At 41.6% G+C, this 24311-nt stretch overlaps 1 protein-coding gene across 4 annotated transcripts in view; it reads left to right on the top strand.

Moving 5' to 3' along the window:
• APC2 (APC regulator of WNT signaling pathway 2) overlaps positions 1-24311 on the top strand; it is a 264775-nt gene that overhangs the window by 150961 nt on the left and 89503 nt on the right. For all 4 annotated transcript variants that reach the window (XM_063455534.1, XM_063455535.1, XM_063455532.1 and 1 more), the window contains exons 8-9: positions 17305-17388; positions 19030-19116. In XM_063455534.1, the coding sequence (XP_063311604.1) occupies positions 17305-17388; positions 19030-19116 (171 nt within the window). The remainder of the gene's footprint in view (positions 1-17304; positions 17389-19029; positions 19117-24311) is intronic.

Below are 24311 nucleotides of genomic sequence, written 5' to 3'. Positions count from 1 at the left end.
CCGAAAAGGCGTTCGATCGCGTGAATTGGACGTTTATGAAAACAGTACTACACCTGCTAGGCTTCACTGACGCCATACTAAAGTGGATCGAGGCAATATACAGCGAACCAACTGCAACAGTGCGAGTGAACGGAGCCCTAACAGAACCCTTCCCCATCCGTAACGGCACGAGGCAGAGATGTCCCTTATCCCCACTTCTGTTCGCGCTCACGCTCGAACCCCTACTGGAAGCAATAAGGCGAAATAACAACATCCAGGGATATACATGGAAGAACACCACACACAAGGTTGCCGCATACGCGGACGATATGTTGTTCTTCATCACACAACCCAGAATAACCCTGTCCTGCCTAATGAAAGAACTTGAAGACTACGGCTGCCTGTCAGGCCTCAAGCTCAACCTAAGCAAATGTGAACTCCTAAATATAACCGATCCAACGGGAAACCATAGAGCTGTAGCCTTGAGCTTTCCATTTCGATGGTGTCAATCCAAATTGAAATACCTGGGGATATGGCTGACGACGGAACCGAACTCCCTATACCAAACCAACTTCACCCCCCTCCTCACCCGCATTCAACAAGACCTACGGACCTGGAATTTCTAACACATTTCATGGCTGGGCCGCATAGCGGTTCTGAACGCACTACCCAGAATATTATACCTCTTCCACACGATCCCCATATCGATACCGACGACATTCTTCGCTGCCCTGAAGACTGCATTCCTAACATACACATGGAAAGAACAAAGCCCACGCCTACGATACGAACTCCTCTGCCAACCCAGACGAAACGGAGGATTGGCACTCCCAGACATACGGAAATACCAGCAAGCGACAGCCCTACAAAGAATCTTAGAATGGCATACCAATCCCCAACACAAACAATGGGTAGCTCTAGATAGAACTGCGCCCGACAATCCTTCCATCTTTGCCTCAGTCTGGAATACGAAAAAGATAACGCAAGGGGAACCGAACATACTCTCCCCAATGAACCAGACCCTACAGACGTGGTCAGTGATACGGAGAACAACAACAACCTCTCCCACACCTAGCCCAATGACCACCCTGACGTATAACCAACAAATAGGGGGTGGACTACCCACCAGCGCCTGGACCTTCCTAGGGGGAGAAGACTTAATTCCCCTCCACAGGACACTAACCAACACCGGACTGAAACCCCTGGAACAATTGATGGAAGGCACGCCAACCCCCATGCATAAATACAGATACACGCAGTTGGCACACTATTACCATACATTACCAGATAAATCCGCGGCACATAGAACCCTCACGTGGTTCAAAGAATTTTGCGACCGAAAGTCGACCATACAGAAACCTACTTCCACCCTATACCAACACCTAATCACTGGATCCCGGAACACAGTCCTACCCTACAAAAGCCGATGGGAATGTCTTACAGATACGTGTTTGTCAAAGGAGAGATATCGAACCGTAGATACACACTAGCAACGATTTACATCCCCAACAACAACCAGTCGCGCTTCCTAAAAATCACACTACAGAAACTGGCAGACTTTACGGAAGGCACACTGATAACGGGAGGAGACTTCAATGTACCACTGGACCCGAACATGGACTCCTCCACAGGATACAGCAGCATCCCGCAAAGAGATATAAAGAACATCCACCACTCGCTAAAGACGTTACAACTGATCGACTGCTGGAGAACAATGCACCCATTAGACAAGGACTACACCCACTACTCGACCATACACAGGAGGTACTCTAGGATAGACTTCTTGTTTATACAACAAGAGGCTCTAACGAGACTCCAGAACGCTACCATACATGCAGCGACGTGGTTGGATCACGGCAAAGTCTCAATAGAGATTGACTCCCCATTCACAAGACCCACAAAAAGGACCTGGAGACTCAACGACACATTACTGACTGACATACCCCTAAAGGAACAAATCACCCAAACACTAACAAACTACTTCACTGAAAATGAGACGGGTGATGTCTCGGACATGACTATCTGGGAAGCACACAAGAGCGTAATACGTGGCAAACAACGGGAAACCATAGAGCTGTAGCCTCGAGCTTTCCATTTCGATGGTGTCAATCCAAAATGAAATACCTGGGGATATGGCTGACGACGGAACCGAACTCCCTATACCAAACCAACTTCACCCCCCTCCTCACCCGCATTCAACAAGACCTACGGACCTGGAATTTCTAACACATTTCATGGCTGGGCCGCATAGCGGTTCTGAACGCACTACCCAGAATATTATACCTCTTCCACACGATCCCCATATCGATACCGACGACATTCTTCGCTGCCCTGAAGACTGCATTCCTAACATACACATGGAAAGAACAAAGCCCACGCCTACGATACGAACTCCTCTGCCAACCCAGACGAAACGGAGGATTGGCACTCCCAGACATACGGAAATACCAGCAAGCGACAGCCCTACAAAGAACTACAAAGAATCTTAGAATGGCATACCAATCCCCAACACAAACAATGGGTAGCTCTAGATAGAACTGCGCCCGACAATCCTTCCATCTTTGCCTCAGTCTGGAATACGAAAAAGATAACGCAGGGGGAACCGAACATACTCTCCCCAATGAACCAGACCCTACAGACGTGGTCAGTGATACGGAGAACAACAACAACCTCTCCCACACCTAGCCCAATGACCACCCTGACGTATAACCAACAAATAGGGGGTGGACTACCCACCAGCGCCTGGACCTTCCTAGGGGGAGAAGACTTAATTCCCCTCCACAGGACACTAACCAACACCGGACTGAAACCCCTGGAACAATTGATGGAAGGCACGCCAACCCCCATGCATAAATACAGATACACGCAGTTGGCACACTATTACCATACATTACCAGATAAATCCGCGGCACATAGAACCCTCACGTGGTTCAAAGAATTTTGCGACCGAAAGTCGACCATACAGAAACCTACTTCCACCCTATACCAACACCTAATCACTGGATCCCGGAACACAGTCCTACCCTACAAAAGCCGATGGGAATGTCTTACAGACAAGACATTCACAGACGCACAATGGGACAAAATTCTCATACTCCACCACAAATCCTCCATCAGCTCGTCTTATCAAGAAATGAACTACAAACTACTGACGTTCTGGTACAGAACCCCAGACCTCCTACACAAAATATTCCCCACCACCCCAGCGACATGCTGGAGATGTGAGCTGGAAGTTGGAACAGTAAAACATATATGGTGGGAATGCACCAAAATCAAACCATACTGGACCCAGATCACGACCCGCATCAAAGACGTCCTAGGACCCACGACACAGCTATCCGTCGAAAACATACTCCTACACCACGCACACAAACCAATTTCGAAATATAAAAGATCAATCCTACGTCATCTCCTAGACGCCGCCAAAGCACTAATACCCACCCTTTGGAAATTGACTCAAGTCCCCACGGCGGAACAATGGCTCACCAGAGTGGAAGAAATTAGAGCTGCGGAAGAAATACATCCAACCCTGATGGAAACTCTCACCAAACACGTAGACAAATGGCAACCGTGGATCATATACACGGCGAGAAGGGACCGAAGGGACGTGGCCGATGGAGGGGGGGGGGCTGAGAGAAAAAAACAACACCCACTGCACCCTACATATCATGCACCCCTACAACCCCCTCGCCCACCACACCATGCACAAACACATACACAACAACATACCCTCATCCCACAGAAACAGCCTCACCACACACACCCCACAAATATACCACCGCACTAAAACCAAACAAACACACGAGCCGGCACCCACACGAGAGACGCCACAACCACACGCTTAGACTGACAAAACGAATGGAAAACAACACGACGCAGTGGAGAACAACCAACGGAACACCCAAACACACACTCCCCACGACCACCTTGCACAACAGTCCTGCACGGACCCCACACTCGAGACCAACATGGTCAAATGGGAACCTCACCCATGCAATCACCTCGATCAACAAAACACCTGACACACATAAGGAAAACTCCCGAACAAAACCACCCACCTAACCCAACACACCACACGACACACCTAACAAAATCGATCTAGCCGTCACTTGACGAAAACCTACCACACACACACAGCTACTCTATAGGACTCCGCACCACCTAACCAGACCGACACATAAACCCAGAAACCCAACATGCAACACAAACATAGTACGGAGACATTACGCCCAGAACGTTAACGATACACACACATACCAACCACACAAACAACAAAGTCTTGCCTAATAGTAACATTTAAGGAGACCGACGAGCCACACTGCTCTGCAAGAGTACAATGGTTATTAGTTAATATTGCTCAGAATCATAACAAAACGAACTAACGATACAAACAACCCCTCTAACAGAAACAAACAAACGACAAATAATAAAAAGAAACGGACCAGTGATATACACACTTGCCCCTAGGAATATTCCCAAAACACCAATCACAATCGAGGAACACAACCACACCAACTTTCCAATAAGGCGTATATCCCCAACCAACCTCTTATACAAGCAATCGGCACTGCAATAGCGACATAGCAGCCAACAACAAACCATTCTATCCAGCACCAGCATGTAACTGACCATACCTGGGAGGTGAGCACACACTTTAGACCACTAGCCCCAATAAACTACTCCTCAGACTAAGCACCTAACCAACCCTAGGCTTACTAGGATACTCAGACCACAGCTACTACCCCAACTACCAGAAACGCCACCCATACTGGCGAGGGCATACGACCTACCCTACCGATAGGTAATCGCCTGAGCCTCCCGCAACAGACGCGCACCCCCAGCGCATTTAATATGAGCACCACCTACGTAGACACAATCGAGTGGCAAATGACCGCAATTGAACCCACAGATGACCCACTAGATGCCAGGCACGACTTTTACCTAACCGTAGTAGAGAACGTGGGGGATACAGATAGGAAGACCCACGAGAGAGCCAGGGAGCACTAACCCTCCACACCCAATACCCCGTATTATGCAAAGCGCACTCTACTGATAGCCAATACAGAGGCCCCACCACCTCTGAATACAACACAGATGGGAACCAACTGGAATGGACATACTGTAAATCCTACTACATGTATAACAATACTTGGATCTGCGTATCCGCACACTTTCAGATGATATGGGAGACCTGCGAGTCTCACTGCCGAATATGATCGCCAATACAATGTTGATAAAAACTCAATAAAAACATATTTACCTAAAATAAGCTTTAAAAAGTTAAAAATTAAGTTAAAAAAAGTTTTTATAACGTTTAAGTAAAAAAAAAAAACACACCCCTTTACCCAGTCCAAATAAAAATTAACCCCTTCCCTGCCAGTCGATCACTGCCTACAGTGATCAAAACACAGATCACAGTATTATACTGTGATCTAATTTTTTTTAACCCCTGACGATTAACTTTTATTTATTTTTTAATCCTCAGGGGTTCAATTTACTTAATTAACTAATTTAAATATTGTATAATTAAATATTTTTTTCTAGGTGGGGTGGGTGGGAGTTATGGGAAAATGGGGAATTTACGGTTAGTGCTGCTTACTGCTAGTTAGGGGTTAACGGTAAAAAAAAAGCGTAGAAAAATGTTAAATCTGTAAAAAAAAAAGTTTTAAGAAAGTTTAGGAAAGTTTGAAAAAAATAATAAGCAAAACAAAGGTTTAAAAAATAGTTTTAAAAAGTAAAAAAGTTAAAAAAGTTAAAAAATACATTTAAAAACGCTCATGAACACTACACCTAGAACAAACTAGAGAAAAAAATTATCTCACGCCAAGGCTCAAAATATGCCTTTTGAATTACCCCAGGGTGTATTCTTTAATAAATAGTATGTGTTTGTGGGGAAGTTTCAATAACCAACCATCTAAACTACTCCAAATTGGAACATGGACACAGCGTAAAACTTCAAAGTTAGAAAAAAACTGAATGGCTGCGTCTCAAATGTGCCCCTGCAACATCCACATATACCTGGCAAAGGTACATATGGGGGTATTGCTGTACTCAGACCACATAGCTGAGCAACATATAAGGTATTATACAGTCGTAGCACACATAAGGTTTGCAAAATATACTGTGCAAACTCACTTTGTGTGTCAAAAAGGCAGAAAAAACGCTAATTACCACTACACCTGGTACAAGCTAGCGGAAAAATGATCCCACGCTAAGGTTCAAAATATGCCTTTTGAAATACCCTGGGATGTCTTATTTAAGAAATGGTATGGCTTTATGGGGTATTTGGATCATATAGCCTTGTAAAATACTCTAAAATGGGACATGGGCACAGCGTAAAAATGTAAAGTTTGAAAAAAACTGGAATGACTATGTCTCAAATGTGCCCCTCCGATGTCCACATATACCTAGCAAAGGTACATACGGGGGTATTTTTGTACTCAGCTGACATAGCTGAGCAACATATGAAGTATTATACAGTCGTAACACACATAAGGTTTGCAAAATATACTGTGCAAACTCACTTTGTGTGTCAAAAAGGCAGAAAAAACACTTATTACCACTACACCTGGTACAAGCTAGCGGAAAAATGATCCCACGCTAAGGTTCAAAATATGCCTTTTGAAATACCCTGGGGTGTCTACTTTAAGAAATGGTAGGCCTTTGTGGGGTAGTTTGAATTTAAAACCTGCGAAGATGCTTGGAAATTGCACATAGGCCCAGCGTCAAAATTCAAAGTTCTGTAAAAACTGATATGGCTTGGTCTCCTATATGGCACTGTAGCTTCACAAAATAGTGCCAAAGACATTCATTGGGGATGTCTTTTTACTCAGAAGACTTAGATGAGCATAATTTGGGGGTTTTGAACTTAGTGGCACAAATGAAATATACAAAATGCCCAGCAAAAATGCAATCCGTATGTAAAAAATGCCCCAAATAATTTTTTACCACATACTTTGGCATATATTGGTGAAAAAATGGGGGCATGCTAAGGCACAATATGCACCTTATGATATACCCTGGAGTGTCTACTTTTACAAATGGTAGGCATTTGTGGGTTTTTTTTTGAACAGTCAAACTGTTATAATACCCCAAATGGAAGCATAGGCTCATTAAATCCGTCTCTCAAAATTCTACTGTGAATACTGAAAAGGACAGGTCTCCTGTATGGCACTGTAGCTTCACGAAATAGTGCTATAGACATACAATGGGGGTGTCCTTTTACTCGGGAGACTTAGCTGAGCATAATGTGGGGTGTTTGAACTTAGTGGCACATATGAAATATACAAAATGGCCAGCAAAAATGCAATCCGTATGTAAAAATTGCACAAAATTATTTTTTACCACATACTTGGGCATGTAATGGTAAAAAAATGGGGGCATGTTAAGGCACAATATGCACCTTATGAGATACCCTGGAGTGTCTACTTTTACAAATGGTAGGCCTTTGTGGTTTTTTTTTGAACAGTCAAACTACTATAATACCCCAAATGGAAGCATAGGCTAATTAAATCTGTCTCTCAAAATTCTACTTACATAGTTACATAGTTACATAGTTAGATAGCTGAAAAGAGACTTGCGTCCATCAAGTTCAGCCTTCCTCACACCTGTTTTTTGCTGTTGATCCAAAAGAAAAGAAAAAAAAAAAAAAAAAAAAAAAGAAAAAAACCCAGTTTGAAGCACAATTTTGCAACAAGCTAGGACAAAAAATTCCTTCTTGACCCCAGAATGGCAGTCAGATTTATCCTTGAATCAAGCAGTTATTACCCTACATTGAAAGATTATATCCTTGAATATTCTGTCTTTGCAAGTATGCATCTAGTAGCTGTTTGAACATCTGTATGGACTCTGATAAAACCACTTCTTCAGGCAGAGAATTCCACATCCTGATTGTTCTTACAGTAAAAAAACCTTTCCTTTGCCTTAGACGAAATCTTCTTTCTTCCAGTCTAAACGCATGGCCTCGTGTCCTATGTAAAGTCCGGTTTGTGAATAGATTTCCACACAATGGTTTGTATTGGCCCCGAATATATTTGTATAATGTTATCATATCCCCTCTCAGGCGACGTTTTTCTAAACTAAATAGGTTTAAATTTGTTAACCTTTCTTCATAGCTGATATGTTCCATTCCTTTTATTAATTTTGTAGCCCGCCTCTGCACTTTTTCTAGTGCCATGATATCCTTCTTTAGAACAGGTGCCCAAAATTGCACAGCATATTCAATATGTGGTCTTACCAGTGATTTATAGAGAGGCAAAATGATATTCTCGTCCCGAGAATGAATGCCCTTTTTCATGCATGACAATACCTTACTGGCCTTGGCCACTGCTGATTGACATTGCACATTGTTGCATAGTTTGTTGTCTATAACAATTCCCAAGTCCTTTTCGTGTGTTGTTATCCCTAATTCGCTTCCATTAAGGGTATACGTTGCTTGTGTATTCTTTACGCCGAAGTGCATAACTTTGCATTTTTCAACATTAAATTTCATCTGCCATTTGAGTGCCCAGTCCCCCAGTCTATCTAAATCCTTCTGCAGCAAAGTAATATCTTGCTCACATTGTATTATTTTACAAAGTTTTGTGTCATCTGCAAACACTGAAACATGACTTTCAATGCTGTCTTCAAGATCATTTATAAAAATGTTAAATAGAAGGGGTCCCAGAACAGACCCCTGAGGGACACCACTTGCCACCTCTGTCCAGCTTGAAAATTTACCATTAACGACAACTCTTTGTATTCTGTTTTTAAGCCAATGTTCTACCCAAGAACAAGCATTTTCATCGAGACCGATTTCCTTGAGTTTGAACACTAATCTTTTGTGTGGAACTGTATCAAATGCCTTGGCAAAATCCAAATAGATCACATCCACTGCAACACCCTGATCTATACTTCTACTTACTTCTTCGTAGAAAGCAATCAAGTTAGTTTGACATGACCTGTGCTTCATAAAACCGTGCTGATTTTTGCTGATAACCATATTCTTCTCAAGGAATTCTTGAATATTATCCCTTAATAACCTTTCAAATATTTTACCAGCCACAGAAGTTAAGCTCACAGGTCTATAATTTCCAGGCAAGGATTTTGAACCCTTTTTGAATATAGGAACCACATCTGCCTTCCTCCAATCCTCCGGAACACTTCCTGAAAGAAAAGAATCTTGAAAGATTAAAAACAGAGGTTCACTTATTTCTACACTTAGTTCCTTAAGTACACGTGGATGGATACCGTCAGGCCCTGGAGCTTTGTTTATATTAACTTTCTTTAGTTGCTGCAGCACATTGTCTTGAGTTAACCAATTACAATTATTCTGCAAGTTTTTAGTAGCAATCATTTGCACATCTATTGCCATGGGTTCTTCTTTAATATATACGGAGGAGAAATAGTTATTTAGAATTCCTGCCTTTTCTTGGTCTTCATTAACCAACACCCCCGTTTCAGTTTTAAGTGTACCTATACTTTCATTTTTGGGTTTTTTGGAATTTATGTACTTAAAAAATGCTTTGGGGTTGGTTTTGCTCTCTTTAGCTATCATTTTTTCATTTTGAAGTTTAGCAAGTTTAATTGCCTTTTTGCACGCATTATTTGCTTTCTTATATCTTTTATAAGATGCATCTGATTTGTCTGATTTAAATGCTTTAAATGCCCTTTTCTTATTTTTAATCTCTTGTTTTACTTCTCTACTAAGCCACATTGGTTTTAATTTGTTTCTTTTATACTTATTTCCCAATGGTACATACTGAGAAATGTACCTTTCTAATATTTGTTGGAAGATGATCCATTTATCCTCAGTGTTCTTTTCACTAAAGAGTTTATGCCAGTCAATATATTGTAAAGCTTCCCTTATCTTATTGAAATTGGCCTTTTTAAAACTGTGAATACTGAAAAGGACAGGTCTCCTATATGGCACTGTAGCTTCACAAAATAGTGCCAAAGACATAAAATGGGGGTGTAATTTTACTCAGCAGATGTAACTGAACACAAAATAAAACTTTGTACAGGAATAGCACACACCAACTTTACAAAATACACATGAGAAGTTCTTTGTTATAGGTTTGTGTGCCAAAACCAAAACCAAAAAACACAATTTTACTCCAATATTTAGCAGAGATTGGCGGTGAAATGGCTACGTAGAAAGTGTCAACACAACCTTAGGTAAATAGCCTGTGGTGTCTACTTTATATAAATATATACTTTTGTGTGGCAATTTTGTTTTCTTTTATGGCTATTAAGCTTACAAGACAAACATACCAAATTCTAAATTCGCTCCACATTAAAAGTTTATTTTACTCCTTGTGCTTTGTGACCTGTAACTACCAAAAAAAACTTAAAATCCCAGACACATTATATATTCTGTAAATCAGAACAACTAAATGAATTTATTTTTAATTACTTTCCTTAACCTGCACTAATTGTGGACACATTATTATTGCAAAAACTGTAAAAAAAACACAAAATGTTAAATTTTTTTGCATTTTTCTGTATTTTTTTATAATAAATAAGCATTTATGTATATATATGTTACATCACATTAAAGCCCTTTCTGTCCTTTAAAAAACGGTATCTAATATGCGTCGGTGCAATAAATTAGTCAAATGCAAATTGCAGTTGAACGCAAACAGCAAAAAATGCAAAAAATGCCGTTGTCATAAAGTGAAGGACAAGCTTCTGAAGCTCTGTCCTTAAGGGGTTAATAAACGTTAATAGATCCCAAGGAAGTAGTTGACGGTGTGCCAAATGACAGATTCCAAACGTAACCAGGAACCATGAACTGTGGTGACCAGACGCATTTATGTACCCTTATACTGTAGATAGACAAAAGAACTGTCAATGTACCTAACCAAATTCTAGGGGAGGATCTCCCCTAAAAAGAGTCTATCATACTGGCACACATACATTTATTCAAGATAGGCCGCCTTTAGGGACAAACACTGAGGCCATTTGCATCACAGACACCCTCAAATAGTGGGCTTGCTCCCTGTATTAGACCTTCCAAACTATGAATGTCTGTTACTTACATATATGTCAAACAGTTCAAAGGAAACAACCTTTCTGGAAAAGGCCTCTGTTACATTTGCCCTTGGGCTTCCTATTGCAGTCAGATCAATAATATCCAAAAATAAACAAGCACTTCACGTAAAACGAATGAATTCAGACCATAACACATATGGAAACTCTAACCGTTGCATGCAATCACCCTCTATCCGCAGTTCAGCGTGCTACATCTATCAATGGGTGATGCAACACAGAAGAAAAAATTCCCCCCGAGGATCAAAGCTAAGAGGCCGGGAGCTGTCGCTGCCACGTGGCCGGCTCGCCCACAATTTTATTCAGGGGAAACAGGGCTTTCATTTAATATCAAATATTTAGCTATGAAACATAATTTAATATGAATAAAAAGGGAGAAAATAAGAAATGTTATTTTTTTAGTTCTACATGACATTTTAACTGTCAATGTCATACTACTGTTTGCTTTTACTGCAATAAAATACACATATTTATATTCAGCAAAGTCTCACGTGTAAAACAGTACAGTCATTACAGGGTCAAATATAGCACGTTACATTTGAAATTGAAATTCGACAGATTGGTTACGTTGCCTTTGAGACTGTATAGTAGCCCAGGAATTAAATTTACACCCATAATGGCACACCATTTGCAATAGTAGACAACCCAAGGTATTGCAAATGGGGTATGTCCAGTCTTTTTTAGTAGCCACTTAGTCACAAACACTGGCCAAAATTAGCGTTTTTTGCATTTTTCACACACAAACAAATACTAACGCAAACTTTGGCCAGTGTTTGTGACTAAGTGGCTACTAAAAAAGACTGGACATACCCCATTTGCAATACATTGGGTTGTCTACTATTGCAAATGGTATGCCATCATAGGAGTAATTTTCATTCTTGGACTACCATAGAGTCTCAAAGGCAACGTAACCATTCTGGAGAATTTTAATGTGAAAAAAATGAAACACAAGCCTTATATTTGACGCTGTAACTTTTGAAAACACCATAAAACCTGTACATGAAGGGTACTGTTGTACTCAGGAGACTTCGCTGAACACAAATATTTGTGTTTCAAAAAAGAGTAAAAAGTATCACAGCACTAATATTGTCCGTGTAAGTGCTGTTTGTGCGTGAAAAATGCAAAAAACATCACTTTTACTGGCGATATCATCGTTGTAATACATTTTACTGTTTTGAAACACTAATATTTGTGTTCAGCGAAGTCTCCTGAGTAAAACAGTACCACCCATGTACAGGTCTTATGGTGTCTTAGAAAGTTATAGGGTTAAATATAGTGCTAGCAAATTAAATTCCCTATACTTTCGGCATGGGTTGTCAGCCAGGTCCCGCTAATTGTAATTAATTAAGATACTTAATTATGTAAAAATATTACATAAATATATATGTATAATTAATATATGTATATATATATATATATATATATATATATATATATATATATATATACATATGTGTATATATATATATATATTTTTAATATTTTTATATATAGGTATATATATATAGTGATATATACGTATATATTTATGTATATAGATATATATATTATTTCGTTCTACGTGTATTTTGATATAAATATATATATATATTAATATCACAATACAGTTAGAACAAAATAACACACATCTATATATTTTTTAATTATTTATTTTGAAATATTTTTTTAATGTTATTTTTAACATATTTACATATATATATATATATATATATATATAAAACAATAATTATATATATATATATATTTAATCAGTATCAGTCTACGTGTAATTTGATATTAACGTTTGTGTATGTATATGTGTATATATATATATACTTAGATCATAAATATATTTATATATTTTTACACTTATTTTAATTTCATTTATTTTATTTCCAGCCAGCAGGGGGAATAACTGTCATTACAGTTAGTCCCCCTGCTGGCAATGCACCAGGCAGCTAACCCGGCCATGTGATTGTGAGGCCCTCGCAAGGACCTCACTCTCACATGGCCCGGGGGGGGGGGGGCTAATGGAGGACGGACGTGCCGTGGGGGGTCCCTGGGAGTCCCCCCAACCGCGATCGCCGGCGTGAGATCGCCAGCGACCGGGTAAGTAAAAAAGAAACGGAGGGCGTACTATTGCGCCCTGCGGCGTTTAGAGCCAATTCGAATAGGGCGTAATAGTATGCCCTCCGGTTTTAAGGGGTTAATGTGCTGCTGTGCAGTTCTAGTAAAGAGAGACTTAAAGGGACACTATAGTCACCTGAACAACTACAGCTTAATGTAGTTGTTCAGGTGAGATCTATAGCTCCGTGCAGGCAATCTAATGTAAACACGGTTTTTCAGAGAAAATACAGTGTTTACATTGATTGATAGGAATACCTCCAGTGGCCGTCACTCAGACGGCCACCAGAGGGACTTCCTTTCATGCAGGGCCCTAAAAAGGCCCTGTACACGTCAGACGTATTAAAATACGTCTGACGTGTGCAGGAGAGAGAAGGCACTGTGTGCGCTCCTTCTCTCTCCAGCCTGTCAGAGAGGAGAGGGGGCGGGCAAAGACCGCGAGCTGAGCTGTCAGTCATGAATGCCGCCCCATGAAGTATGTGCGCATGTGTGGCGAAGCCGCCCTATGAAGTATGTGCACATGTGTGGCGAAGCCGCGCATGCGCACAAGGGAGCAATGACGCTTCCAAATGGAAGCGTGTGATTGCTCCCTGCTCGCGCCCGCCTATTTCGTCATTTTGATTAAATAGGGGGCGCAGCTTCACGAGGCTCCCGGCGCTGGAAGCAGGTGAGTAAAAAGGCTTGGCTGGAGAGTCCCTTTAAGCAAATATGCTTAAACCTCCTGTCATGTTATAAAATTAAGTCTAATTAGGACTTACCAATGTGTGAATAGATAAGACAGAGTGTCCGTCGACATGGTGAAGTTCTTACTTGTATGTTGTTACTTTCAGCTTTGGGAAGTGGTGGACTGGACTTGGTGTATCTAAACAAAAATAGAAAAACTAAAGTAACTGTATTAACTGAGTGCTGGTTTGTTCCTCTTTCCCCACCATCCTCTCAATTTAGTTTACAATGTTTATTTTTTTAGCTACCGTAAATGTTTAATGAGATGTTATTTGTAAACTGTCTCGTCCCCGGGTTTTTTTAAAGAAATGTAGATATCCAACCTGCAACCAGTGGGTGGGGGACATTAGGTCCTCTGAGTTAACTAATTACAGCTCCCACCCAGGGCCGGTGCGTCCATAAGGCGGCACAGGCGGAAGTAAATCCTGTGACCCGGCAGGAAGTAAATGCACAGCGCTCCCTCCTGCCAGTCACTCAGTGTAATGTGGCCAAGCGGAGCAGACCGTGGTACAAGAGCTTCTGATACCTGTACCCGACTGGACTGACAAGAGGTGCTCACTGAGAGAGTACTTCCTATCGGCCCGGCCGGGTACAGAAACAGAAGCTCCTGTACCCCGGTCCACTCGGCCATGCTACAAGTGAGGTATTGAGTCACACTCTTGGGGGAGGGAGGGAAGCGGATCACCAAGCGGCGAAAGAGAGGCACACTAAGGGGGACACACACACTAAGAGACAGGGGAAGGAAGGGCATAGAAACACTAAGGAACAGGGGGACCACTAAAAGAGAGTGAAAGGAGGCTAGAAGAACACTAAGGGACAGGGGAGAGAGGAACAATAAGGAGAAGGGAGGGGGGAGGAACACTAAGGGACAGGGCTGGACTGGGAAGAAAATTCGGCCCGCCGATTTTTAATTACAGTGGCCCACTAAAAAGGGGGTGGGGCCAGATAGGGTGTGTTTTGTCATCACCAATGACAAGCATGCCCCATCACAAAGTGAGCATGTTGGTTCAATGCTCTTCCAGGCTAGACCATGCGCAGAGCTCTGCTGAAGAGCTCTAGCATGAGAAAAAGACCCTGCATTTGTTCTGCACAGCGCAAGAAAATTTAATAACATGCTTCGACTGTGTTTGCTTGAAATTTGTCTCTGGTGTCTCCATAGATGGGATACCAGGAGACAAAAATGCTAGGAAAGCATACTGTGCAGTGTGTGTGTGAGGGTGCTGTGTTTGTGTGTGTGTGTAAGGGGTGTATTGTGTGTGCGAGAGGGGTGCAGTGTGTGTGTGAGGGGTGTAGTGTGTGTGTGTGCTGTGTGTGAGTGATGGGTGCTGTGTTTGCGTGAGGTTGCTATGTGGGTAAGGGTGCTGTGTGTGTGATGGGTGCAGTGTGTGTGTGCTGTGTGTGAGTGGGTGCTGTGTTTGCGTGAGGGTGCTAAGTGCATGTGAGGAAGCTATGTGTGAGGGTAAAGTGTGTGCGTGTGAGGAAGCTGTGAGTGTCAGGGGTGCAGTGTGTGTGTGAGGGTGCTGTGAGTGTCAGGGGTGCAGTGTGTGTGTGTGAGTGAGGGTGCTGTGAGTGTCAGGGATGCAGTGTGTGTGTGTGAGTGAGGGTGCTGTGAGTGTCAGGGATGCAGTGTGTGTGTGTGTGTGGGTGCTGTGAGTGTCAGGGGTGCAGTGTATGTCTGTGGGTGCTGTGAGTGTCAGGGGTGCAGTGTATGTGTGTGTGAGTGCTGTGCGTGTTAGGGGTGCAGGGTGTGTGTGAGTAAGTGAGGCTGCTTTTACTTGAGTGAATATATCTCCCCTCCCTTCTTACCTTATGCCGGGGAGGGGGGATCCTGCTGCTGCTGCCATCCATCCCTGATGGTCCTAGTGGTGAGTGTACTCTAGCCTGTGGGGCTTGAGTTCACTCTCGCGAGACCCGGAGCGTTGCCATGGCATCGCTCCGAATCTCATGAGAGGAACCCGGCGGAGCTGTAAGGTAGAGCTCCTCCTAGTTCCTCTCCTGGCTGTCTCACTCTCTCCCCGCCGGCGGCCGCAATATACTGTATGTGGGCTGGTGAGGGAGATCTTTGATCTCCCCACTGGCCCACCGTGGACTACTGCAGGGCTGGTGCTCGGATAGTGCCGGCCCAACAAAGACCGGCAGGGAGATTCTGTGATCTCCCCGCCGGCCTCGTCCCATGGCCACTGCAGCCCACTGGGCATTTGCCCGGTGTGCCCGATGACCAGTTCGGGCCTGCCAAAGGACATGGAGAGGAGAGGAACACTAAGGAACAGGGGGACCACTAAAAGAGAGCGGAGGGAGGGTAGAAGAACACTAAGGGGAAGGTAGGGGAAAGGAACACTAAGGGACATAGAGGGAAAAGGAACACAAAGGAACAGGGGTACCACTAAAAGAGAGTGAAGGGAGAGTAGAAGAACACTATTGGACAGGGGAGGGGAGAGGAACACTAAGGGAAAGGGAGGGGAGAGGAACACTAAGGGACAGGAAGGAGAGGGAAGAGGAACACTAAGGGACATGGAGGGGAGAGTGGGACATGGAGGGGCATGGAGGGGAGAGTGGAACACAGATGGGCCTGTGGGTGAGAAAGATGGACAGAGAGCTGGGGATGAAAGAGACACACAGAAGGGCCTGGAAATACAAAAGGGCTGGGGGTGAAAGAGACACAGAGGGGCTGGAGAAGAGGAACAAGAGACACAGAGGGGTTGGGGGAGATACATGGGCTGTGAGTGAAAGAGAAACACTCAAAGGAGCTGGGAAGAGTAAAAGACACAAAGGGGCTGGGAGAGAAGGAGACACACTAAGGGGCTGGGGGGTAGTAAGACACACAAGGGGGGTTGTGAGAAATACACAAGGGAGTTGTAAGACACACAATGTGGAAAAATAGGGGATAAGATACACTAAAGGGGGTAAGACATTTAAAAAAAAGGGGACAAAAAACAAAACACGGGTTAAGAGGCACAGAGGTGAAGATGCTTTTTTTGAAGGGCGCCAAAATCATCTTCGTCTGTGTACGCAAAAATGCTTGCACTGGCCCTGCCCCCACTCGCTGCTCATGGGTGGTGAGAGGGGTGGGAAAGGTCATTTAATTATAGCTCCCACCTGCTGACCATGCTGAATGCATTTATCAACCACTTTTCACTGTTCTTTTCACTGCTATTTTCAATACCATTTATAGAGGATTATGTCTTTGATAAATGGCATTGACTAACCAAATCCAATATTTTCATTGCTAAATATAATATTGATTTCCTTTTTTTTTTTTAAATCTACATTATTCTAAGCAATATTTAGCGGCTCCCAATAAGCCTGTAATTGATTCAAACAAATAAAAGGCTTATCAGAAGCTGTATGAAGACATTCTTAGATAATTATTATCTGCTTCATTCTTGCCAGACATTCCTTTTAGAGGATTGTGGGTTTGGTTACAAACCTATTTTTTTGATAAGTAACTCCTTCCTTGTTTACATTTGCCAGATTCGGGCATCTCGTCTAGAGCAGATTGAAGAGCAGCTTCAAGAAATGCAGAAAACAGAGAGCAAGGAATGTCAAGGCCAAGAGGTAAAATCTCTGCAGAGGTGATGATGAGAAGATATGTTACTCTACCAATGATTTAGAAGTGCTATAGTATACCATTTAATATTTGTATAATTTATTAAATTGAACACATATGTAGGAAAAACCAGTGGAGCTAGAATAAGGGCTCACTGGTTGGGTGTGGGGGGCACCCCCTATTTTTTAACACCTTGCAAAATATATATTTATCTGTATATAAAAGGATTAAAACCTAACTTTTAATAAAAATATCTAGCACCATAATCATATGCATAGTCACAAATGGTTTATACAAAAATGGTGTATTAAAAAAAATCATAAATCTTCCTTTATTCTGTTTTGTATGTAAAAAAATATGCTTGGGCACCTAGCCTTAGAGTATACTCCACGTAGACAACTGTTCTAGTCTGAATACACTTGCCCTAAACTGTGCAAAAGCAATGACATAGAGAAAAAAAAAAGATCATAAAGGAAATATTACATTAAAAAGCATGAGCTGATCAGCTAAATATCAAAAAGGGCATAAGAATGCATAACTGGCAAAAAAAATCCCCTGACATTAGTTTAGCTGGTCAGGCAATTATTCAAGTTGAAAGATGCTAGGTAAAAACGCCAATGAAAAGGTACACCATCTCTCATGATTTGATAGTGCATTAGCCACTCAAGAAGATTACCATACACCATTCATGGCAAATCACAAACAAAAAGAAGCATGGATTGGCAAATATCAGAAGGACAATGCCACTGTCCATAGAACCCACCCACAGTAAGTAAAGGGGCAGTATGTGAGCTAATGAGATATGCCCCCAAGGTAACAAATATCCAAAGGTAAATAATCCAAAATAGTCTATAGGTCTACCAGAGATAAATGAAAGAATTAATGAACCATACACCTTTCATGGCAAATCACAAACAAAAAGAGGCATGGATTGGCAAATATCAGAAGGACAATGCCACTGTCCATAGAACCCACCCACAGTAAGTAAAGGGGCAGTATGTGAGCTAATGAGATATGCCCCCAAGGTAACACATACCCAAAGGTAAATAATCCAAAATAGTCAATAGGACTACCAGAGATAAATCAAAGAATTAATGAACATAAAGGAATGATGGGACTTCTCTAATATTAAAGTTGTAATACACAGAAATGTGAGGACGTTTTTCAATAATATTCAAACAAAAACACGCATATAATAACAACAGCACCCCTAAGTACAGGGGAAATTAACCAAATAAAAAATAAAAGGAAAAACACAAACATTAAGAATAATGGTTCACCTGATGTTAAATAACTTCACTCAAAACGAAATCAATTATATACAGATTATGTTAACTCAAAGAACTTACACTGTACTTTAACCCAGTTGTACCTTTCTGTCCACTAATGTATACCGGGGGTATAATCGATCTGCTCATTGATTCCTTGTGGTACAAAGTCCTGAACCTGTAGATCCAATTGGATTCCAGTTTTAAAATAATTAGATTAAGATTCCCTTTTCTGGTTAACTTCTCTGTTGTCTGGAGATGCACTTTTCTGGAATCCATATTGTGATATGTTCAAATATTTATTGAACTAAACACATATGAAGTTTTGTATAGCAATGTGGTCTTCCTAGAGAAACCAGTTTTTCTATTATTTTTCCACAGTGTAGTGAGAATATTGCGTTTGTAGACAAAGTAACTGCTGAAACCGTACCACAACCCGAAGAAAGCACAGGACAGCAGGAATCCAAGGTAAGATGGTTTGAATTCAGACCCATGTCTTCATCTTATTGAGAAACTTGTGGTACTAGGGGCTTCATTCATAAAGGTCAGAGATTTAGCATCTGCCAACTCACTTTAAAGGACCACTATAGGCACCCAGACCACTTCAGCTCAATGAAATGGTCTGGGAGCCAGGTCCATCTAGGGTTAACCCTGCCTGCTGTAAACATAGCAGTTTCAAAGAAACTGCTATGTTTACATTAGGGTTAATCCAGCCTCTAGTGACTGTCTCATTGACAGCCGCTAGAGGCGCTTCCGCGCTTCTCACTGTGATTTTCACAGTGAGAAGACACCAGCATCCATAGGATGTATTATGTACAGGCTGAAATAGGATGAAATACTAAGACCCATCTCTTTACCACTACTGACAATCTTCAGCTTTTTTACTTTGAAGAGACAGAAATAGGGCTCAAACAAATAGATTGATCTGGGGCTAGGTTTTTCACTATGGAAGGAATTTCAGGACTGGTTTATATGGCTCATTTACCAGTGCTTGTCTTGGAGTAATGGGACTGGTCATGATTACACAAATAGCATACAATATGACTTTTAATGCGCAATTGGGTTAAAGTGGATTTTTTGGGGTCTATGGAAGGAAAAACTTTGCTTCAACGGCTCGGCAACTCACCCACCACTTACCACTTTTGTCCAGCTTGAAATCTTGCCATTAATGAAAACACTCTGTACTCTATCATTAAGCCAATGTTCTACCCAAGAACAAGCATTTTCATCTAGACTAAATTATTTTAGTTTGAACGTTAAAGGAGCACTAAAGTCAACATTTAAAAGCAAGACAGACATGCCCCCTAGCCTTCTTTATTGCTTTTATATGAACTTCACATTAAAAAAAAAAATCCAAGTTTTTTTTCTCCTATAAACTTACCTTCGTTCCAGCGCCAAGATCCTCGGCAGGCCGCACCGCCTTTTTCGTCAAAATGATGAAGTAGCAGGGCTCAATCAGACGCTTCACTTATAGAAGCGTCATAGCAATCTGGTGTGCATGAGTGGCTTTGTGCTGCACCAATCATGTTCTTCATAGAGCGCCATTGAATGCCGCCCTATGAATGAACTCAGCGATCTAATGCACATGTGCGCGGTATGCGCGTTCGCGAGCTGAGCTGACTGACAGATCAGCTCGCTGTCTATGCCCGCCCCCCTTCTACGGCAACCCTCCAGCCCAAAGTTAGAATACAAACACTGTATATAGAGAAATCTTAAACATACACACACACTATCTATTTCTATCTATCTATTTATATATCTATCTATTTCAATCTATTTATTTCGATTTATCTATTTTTTCAATCTATTTCTTTCTATCTATTTCTATTTATTTTATTTCTATCTATCTATCTATCTATCTCTTTCTCACACTCACTCTCTATCTCTCACACTCTCTCTCACTTACACTCTCACACTTACTCTCTCTCACACTCTCACATTCACACTGTCTCACACTCACTCTCTCTCTATCTCTTTCTTTCTTTCTATCTATCTATCTCTATCTATTTCTATCTATCTATCTCTCCCTATCTATTTCTATCTATTACTATCTCTCTATCTATATCTATCTATGTCTTTCTATCTATCTATTTCTATCTATATTTCTATTTATTTATTTCTATCTATTTCCATCTATATATTACTATCTATTTCTATCTATTTCTTTTGAGCTATCTATTTCTATCTGTCTATCTATCTATTTCTTTCTATCTATCTATTTCTTTCTACCAATCTATTTCTATCTCTCTATCAATATCTTTCTTTCTATCTATATCTATCTATTTCTATCTATTTATTTCTGTTTCTTTCTCTCACACTCACACACTCACACACACTGTCTCACTCACACTGTCTCGCTCACACACTCTCTCACTCACACTGTCTCACACACACACACTCTCTCACACTCACACTCACTTTCTCTCTCATACTCGCTGTCTCACTCACACACTCACTGTCTCTCACACACACTCTCTCACACTCACTCTAGTTTTTTAAAATAAGTGTACTTACTGTTTGAAGTCAGGAGATCTCTGCATCCTCCTGCCTTCTGCTTTCAGCTTTCTGCCTTCTGCCTTCAGGCTGTCAGCTCCAGCCAATGCTGTGTGCAGGAGATCTTATCTCCACACTGTTGGGTCTGATTGCTGACAGGCTCTGGGTTACTACAGGACATAGGAGGTGCGTTTACAGTGCTGTATTCACCCAAGCTTAAAGACGTCAAACATGATGAATGCGGGTTAGGCATTTATGAACTCGGGAGTCCCTCTGGTGGCCGTCTGAGTGACTGCCACTGGAGGTGTTCCTAGGTTCTAATGTAAACACTGCATTTTCTCGGAAAATACAGTGTTTACATGAGAAAGGCTGCAGGGAGCTATAGTTCTCACCCGAACAACTTCATTAAGCTAAAGTTGTTCAGGTGTCTATAGTGTCTCTTTAAGATAATGTGTGAAAGCGTTTCAGTGACATAGAAACATAGAATGTGACGGTAGATAAGAACCATTCGACCCATCTAGTCAACCCAACTTTCTAAATACTTTTATTAGTCCCTGGCCTTATCTTATAGTTATGCTTAAACTCCTTTACTGTGTTAACCTCTACCCCATCAGCTGGAAGGCTATTCCATGCTTCCACTTCCCTCTCAGTAAAGTAATACTTCCTGATATTTTTAAACCTTTGCTCCTCTAATTTAAGACTATGTCCTCTTATTGTGGTAGTTTTTCTTCTTTTAAATATAGTCTCCTCCTTTACTGTGTTGATTCCCTTTATGTACTTAAAGGGACACTATAGTCACCAGAACAACTACAGCTTATTGAATTTGTTCTGGTGAGTAGAATCATTACCTTCAGGCTTTTTGTTGTGAACACTGTCTTTCAGAGAAAATGCAGTGTTTACATTACATCCTAGTGATAACTTCACTGGCCACTCCTTAGATGGCTGTTAGAGAGTCTTCCTGGGTCTTGGCTGCCTAAAATGCATCCAAACATTCAGTATCTCCTCCCTCTGCATGCAGACACTGAACTTTCCCCATAGAGATTCATTGATTCAATTCATCTCTATGAGCAGATGCTGAATGGCCAGGGCTGTATTTCAATCAGGCTGGCTCTGTCTCTTTGTCAGCCTCAGCCAATCCTATGGGAGCATTGTGATTGGATCAGGCTACCACTTCTGCTGATGTCAGCACACTGCTTGTTTTTCTGAGTCTAACAACATGCAGAGTTACAGCTTCAAGCTTGAATACAGTAAGCTTTTTACTATATTTATGGAGGCATGAGGGGCCCAGGGGGGCTAGATGGTGGGTTTAACACTATAGGGACAGGAATACATGTTTGTGTTCCTGACCCTATAGTGATCCTTTAAATGTTTCTATCATATCCCCCCTGTCTCGTCTTTCCTCCAAGCTATACATGTTAAGTTCCTTTAACCTTTCCTTGTAAGTTTTATCCTGCAATCCATGAACCAGTTTAGTAGCCCTTCTCTGAACTCTCTCTAACCTATCAATATCCTTCTGGATATACGGTCTCCAGTACTTCGTACAATACTCCAAGTGAGGTCTCACCAGTGTTCTGTACAATGGCATGAGCACTTCCCACGTTCTACTGCTAATACCTCTCCTTATACAACCAAGCATTCTGCTAGCATTTCCTGCTGCTCTATTACATTGTATGCCGACCTTTAAGTCATCAGAAATAATCACCCCTAAATCCCTTTCCTCAGATGTTGAGGTTAGGACTTTATCAAATATTCTGTACTCTGCCCTTGAGTTTTTACATCCAAGATGCATTATCTTGCACTTATCCACATTAAATGTCAGTTGCCACAACTCTGACCATTTTTCTAGTTTACCTAAATCATTTGCCATTTGGCTTATCCCTCCTGGAACATCAACCCTGCTACATATCTTAGTATCATAAGCAAAAAGACATACCTTACCATCAAGACCTTCTGCAATATCACTAATAAAAATATTAAAGAGAATGGGTCCAAGTACAGATCCCTGAGGTACCCCACTGGTGACAAACCCATGCTTTGAATATACTCCATTGACTACATCCCTCTGTTGCCTGTCACCCAGCCACTGCCTTACCCATTTGACAATATTGGAATCCAAACTTAAATTTTGCAGTTTATTGATAAGCCTTCTATGTGCAACAGTGTCAAAAGCCTTACTGAAATCTAGGTAAGCAATGTCTACTGCACCACCCTGATCTATTATTTTAGTTACCCAATCAAAAAAATCAATAAGATTAGTTTGGCATGATCTCCCTGATGTAAACCCATGTTGTCTCTGACAACATTTTTAGATGTTCATCAATCCTATCCTTAAACATGGTTTCCATTACATTCCCCACTACTGAAGTAAGGCTTACTGGCCTATAGTTGCCCGACTCCTCCCTACTACCTTTCTTGTGAATGGGCACAACATTCGCTAACTTCCAATCTTCTGGGACTACTCCTATTAACAATGATTTGTTAAATAAATCTGTTAATGGTTTTGCTAGTACACCACTAAGCTCTTTTAATAACTTTGGGTGTATTCCATCAGGTCCTATTGACTTCTTTGTCTTTACTTTTGACAGTTGAAATAGAACCTTTTCCTCTGTAAACTCCATGTAACAAATTACTCATTTGTCCTTTTTGCTAACGGAGGCCCCTTTCCTTCATTTTCATCTGTAAATACTGAACAAAAATATTCATTGAGGCAGTCAGCTAGACCTTTATGACTGTGCTATTTTCTCTTCTGTGTGTGATTTGGAAACTTTCCCCTTCCCACGTGAGTTTGCCACGAGCTCCTGGAGGAGCCTGCTTGCCAGCCTCCTGCTAACAGACTATGAGCAATGCAGGGAAACCTGTGAAAAACTATTTAACTGGCTTGGTGTGTGTGATTCCCCTGTGCTGTTCGGGAACCGAACAGCCGCAAGAACTATGGACTACCGGGAGCTTGTTAAGCCTAATTGATACATTGTAATGATCCTAACCACAGTGTTCTAATTGTTCATCTGGGTGGCCGCATTTTGTATGAATGACCACGAGGTGAAGGCCATCTTGTTTGCATGAACACAGGTAGCGGTGTTTGGTCATCGAGTTCATGGAACTATTTTCGGACACTGAAACTCCAGAACACTGCTGGACTTCCATGATCGCCTGTGTTCGGTTTTATATAA

The sequence above is a fragment of the Pelobates fuscus genome, chromosome 5 (assembly GCF_036172605.1).
Source record: "Pelobates fuscus isolate aPelFus1 chromosome 5, aPelFus1.pri, whole genome shotgun sequence".
In the NCBI taxonomy this organism is placed as follows: Eukaryota; Metazoa; Chordata; class Amphibia; order Anura; family Pelobatidae; genus Pelobates; species Pelobates fuscus.
This window is presented reverse-complemented; position numbering and strand designations above follow the sequence as displayed.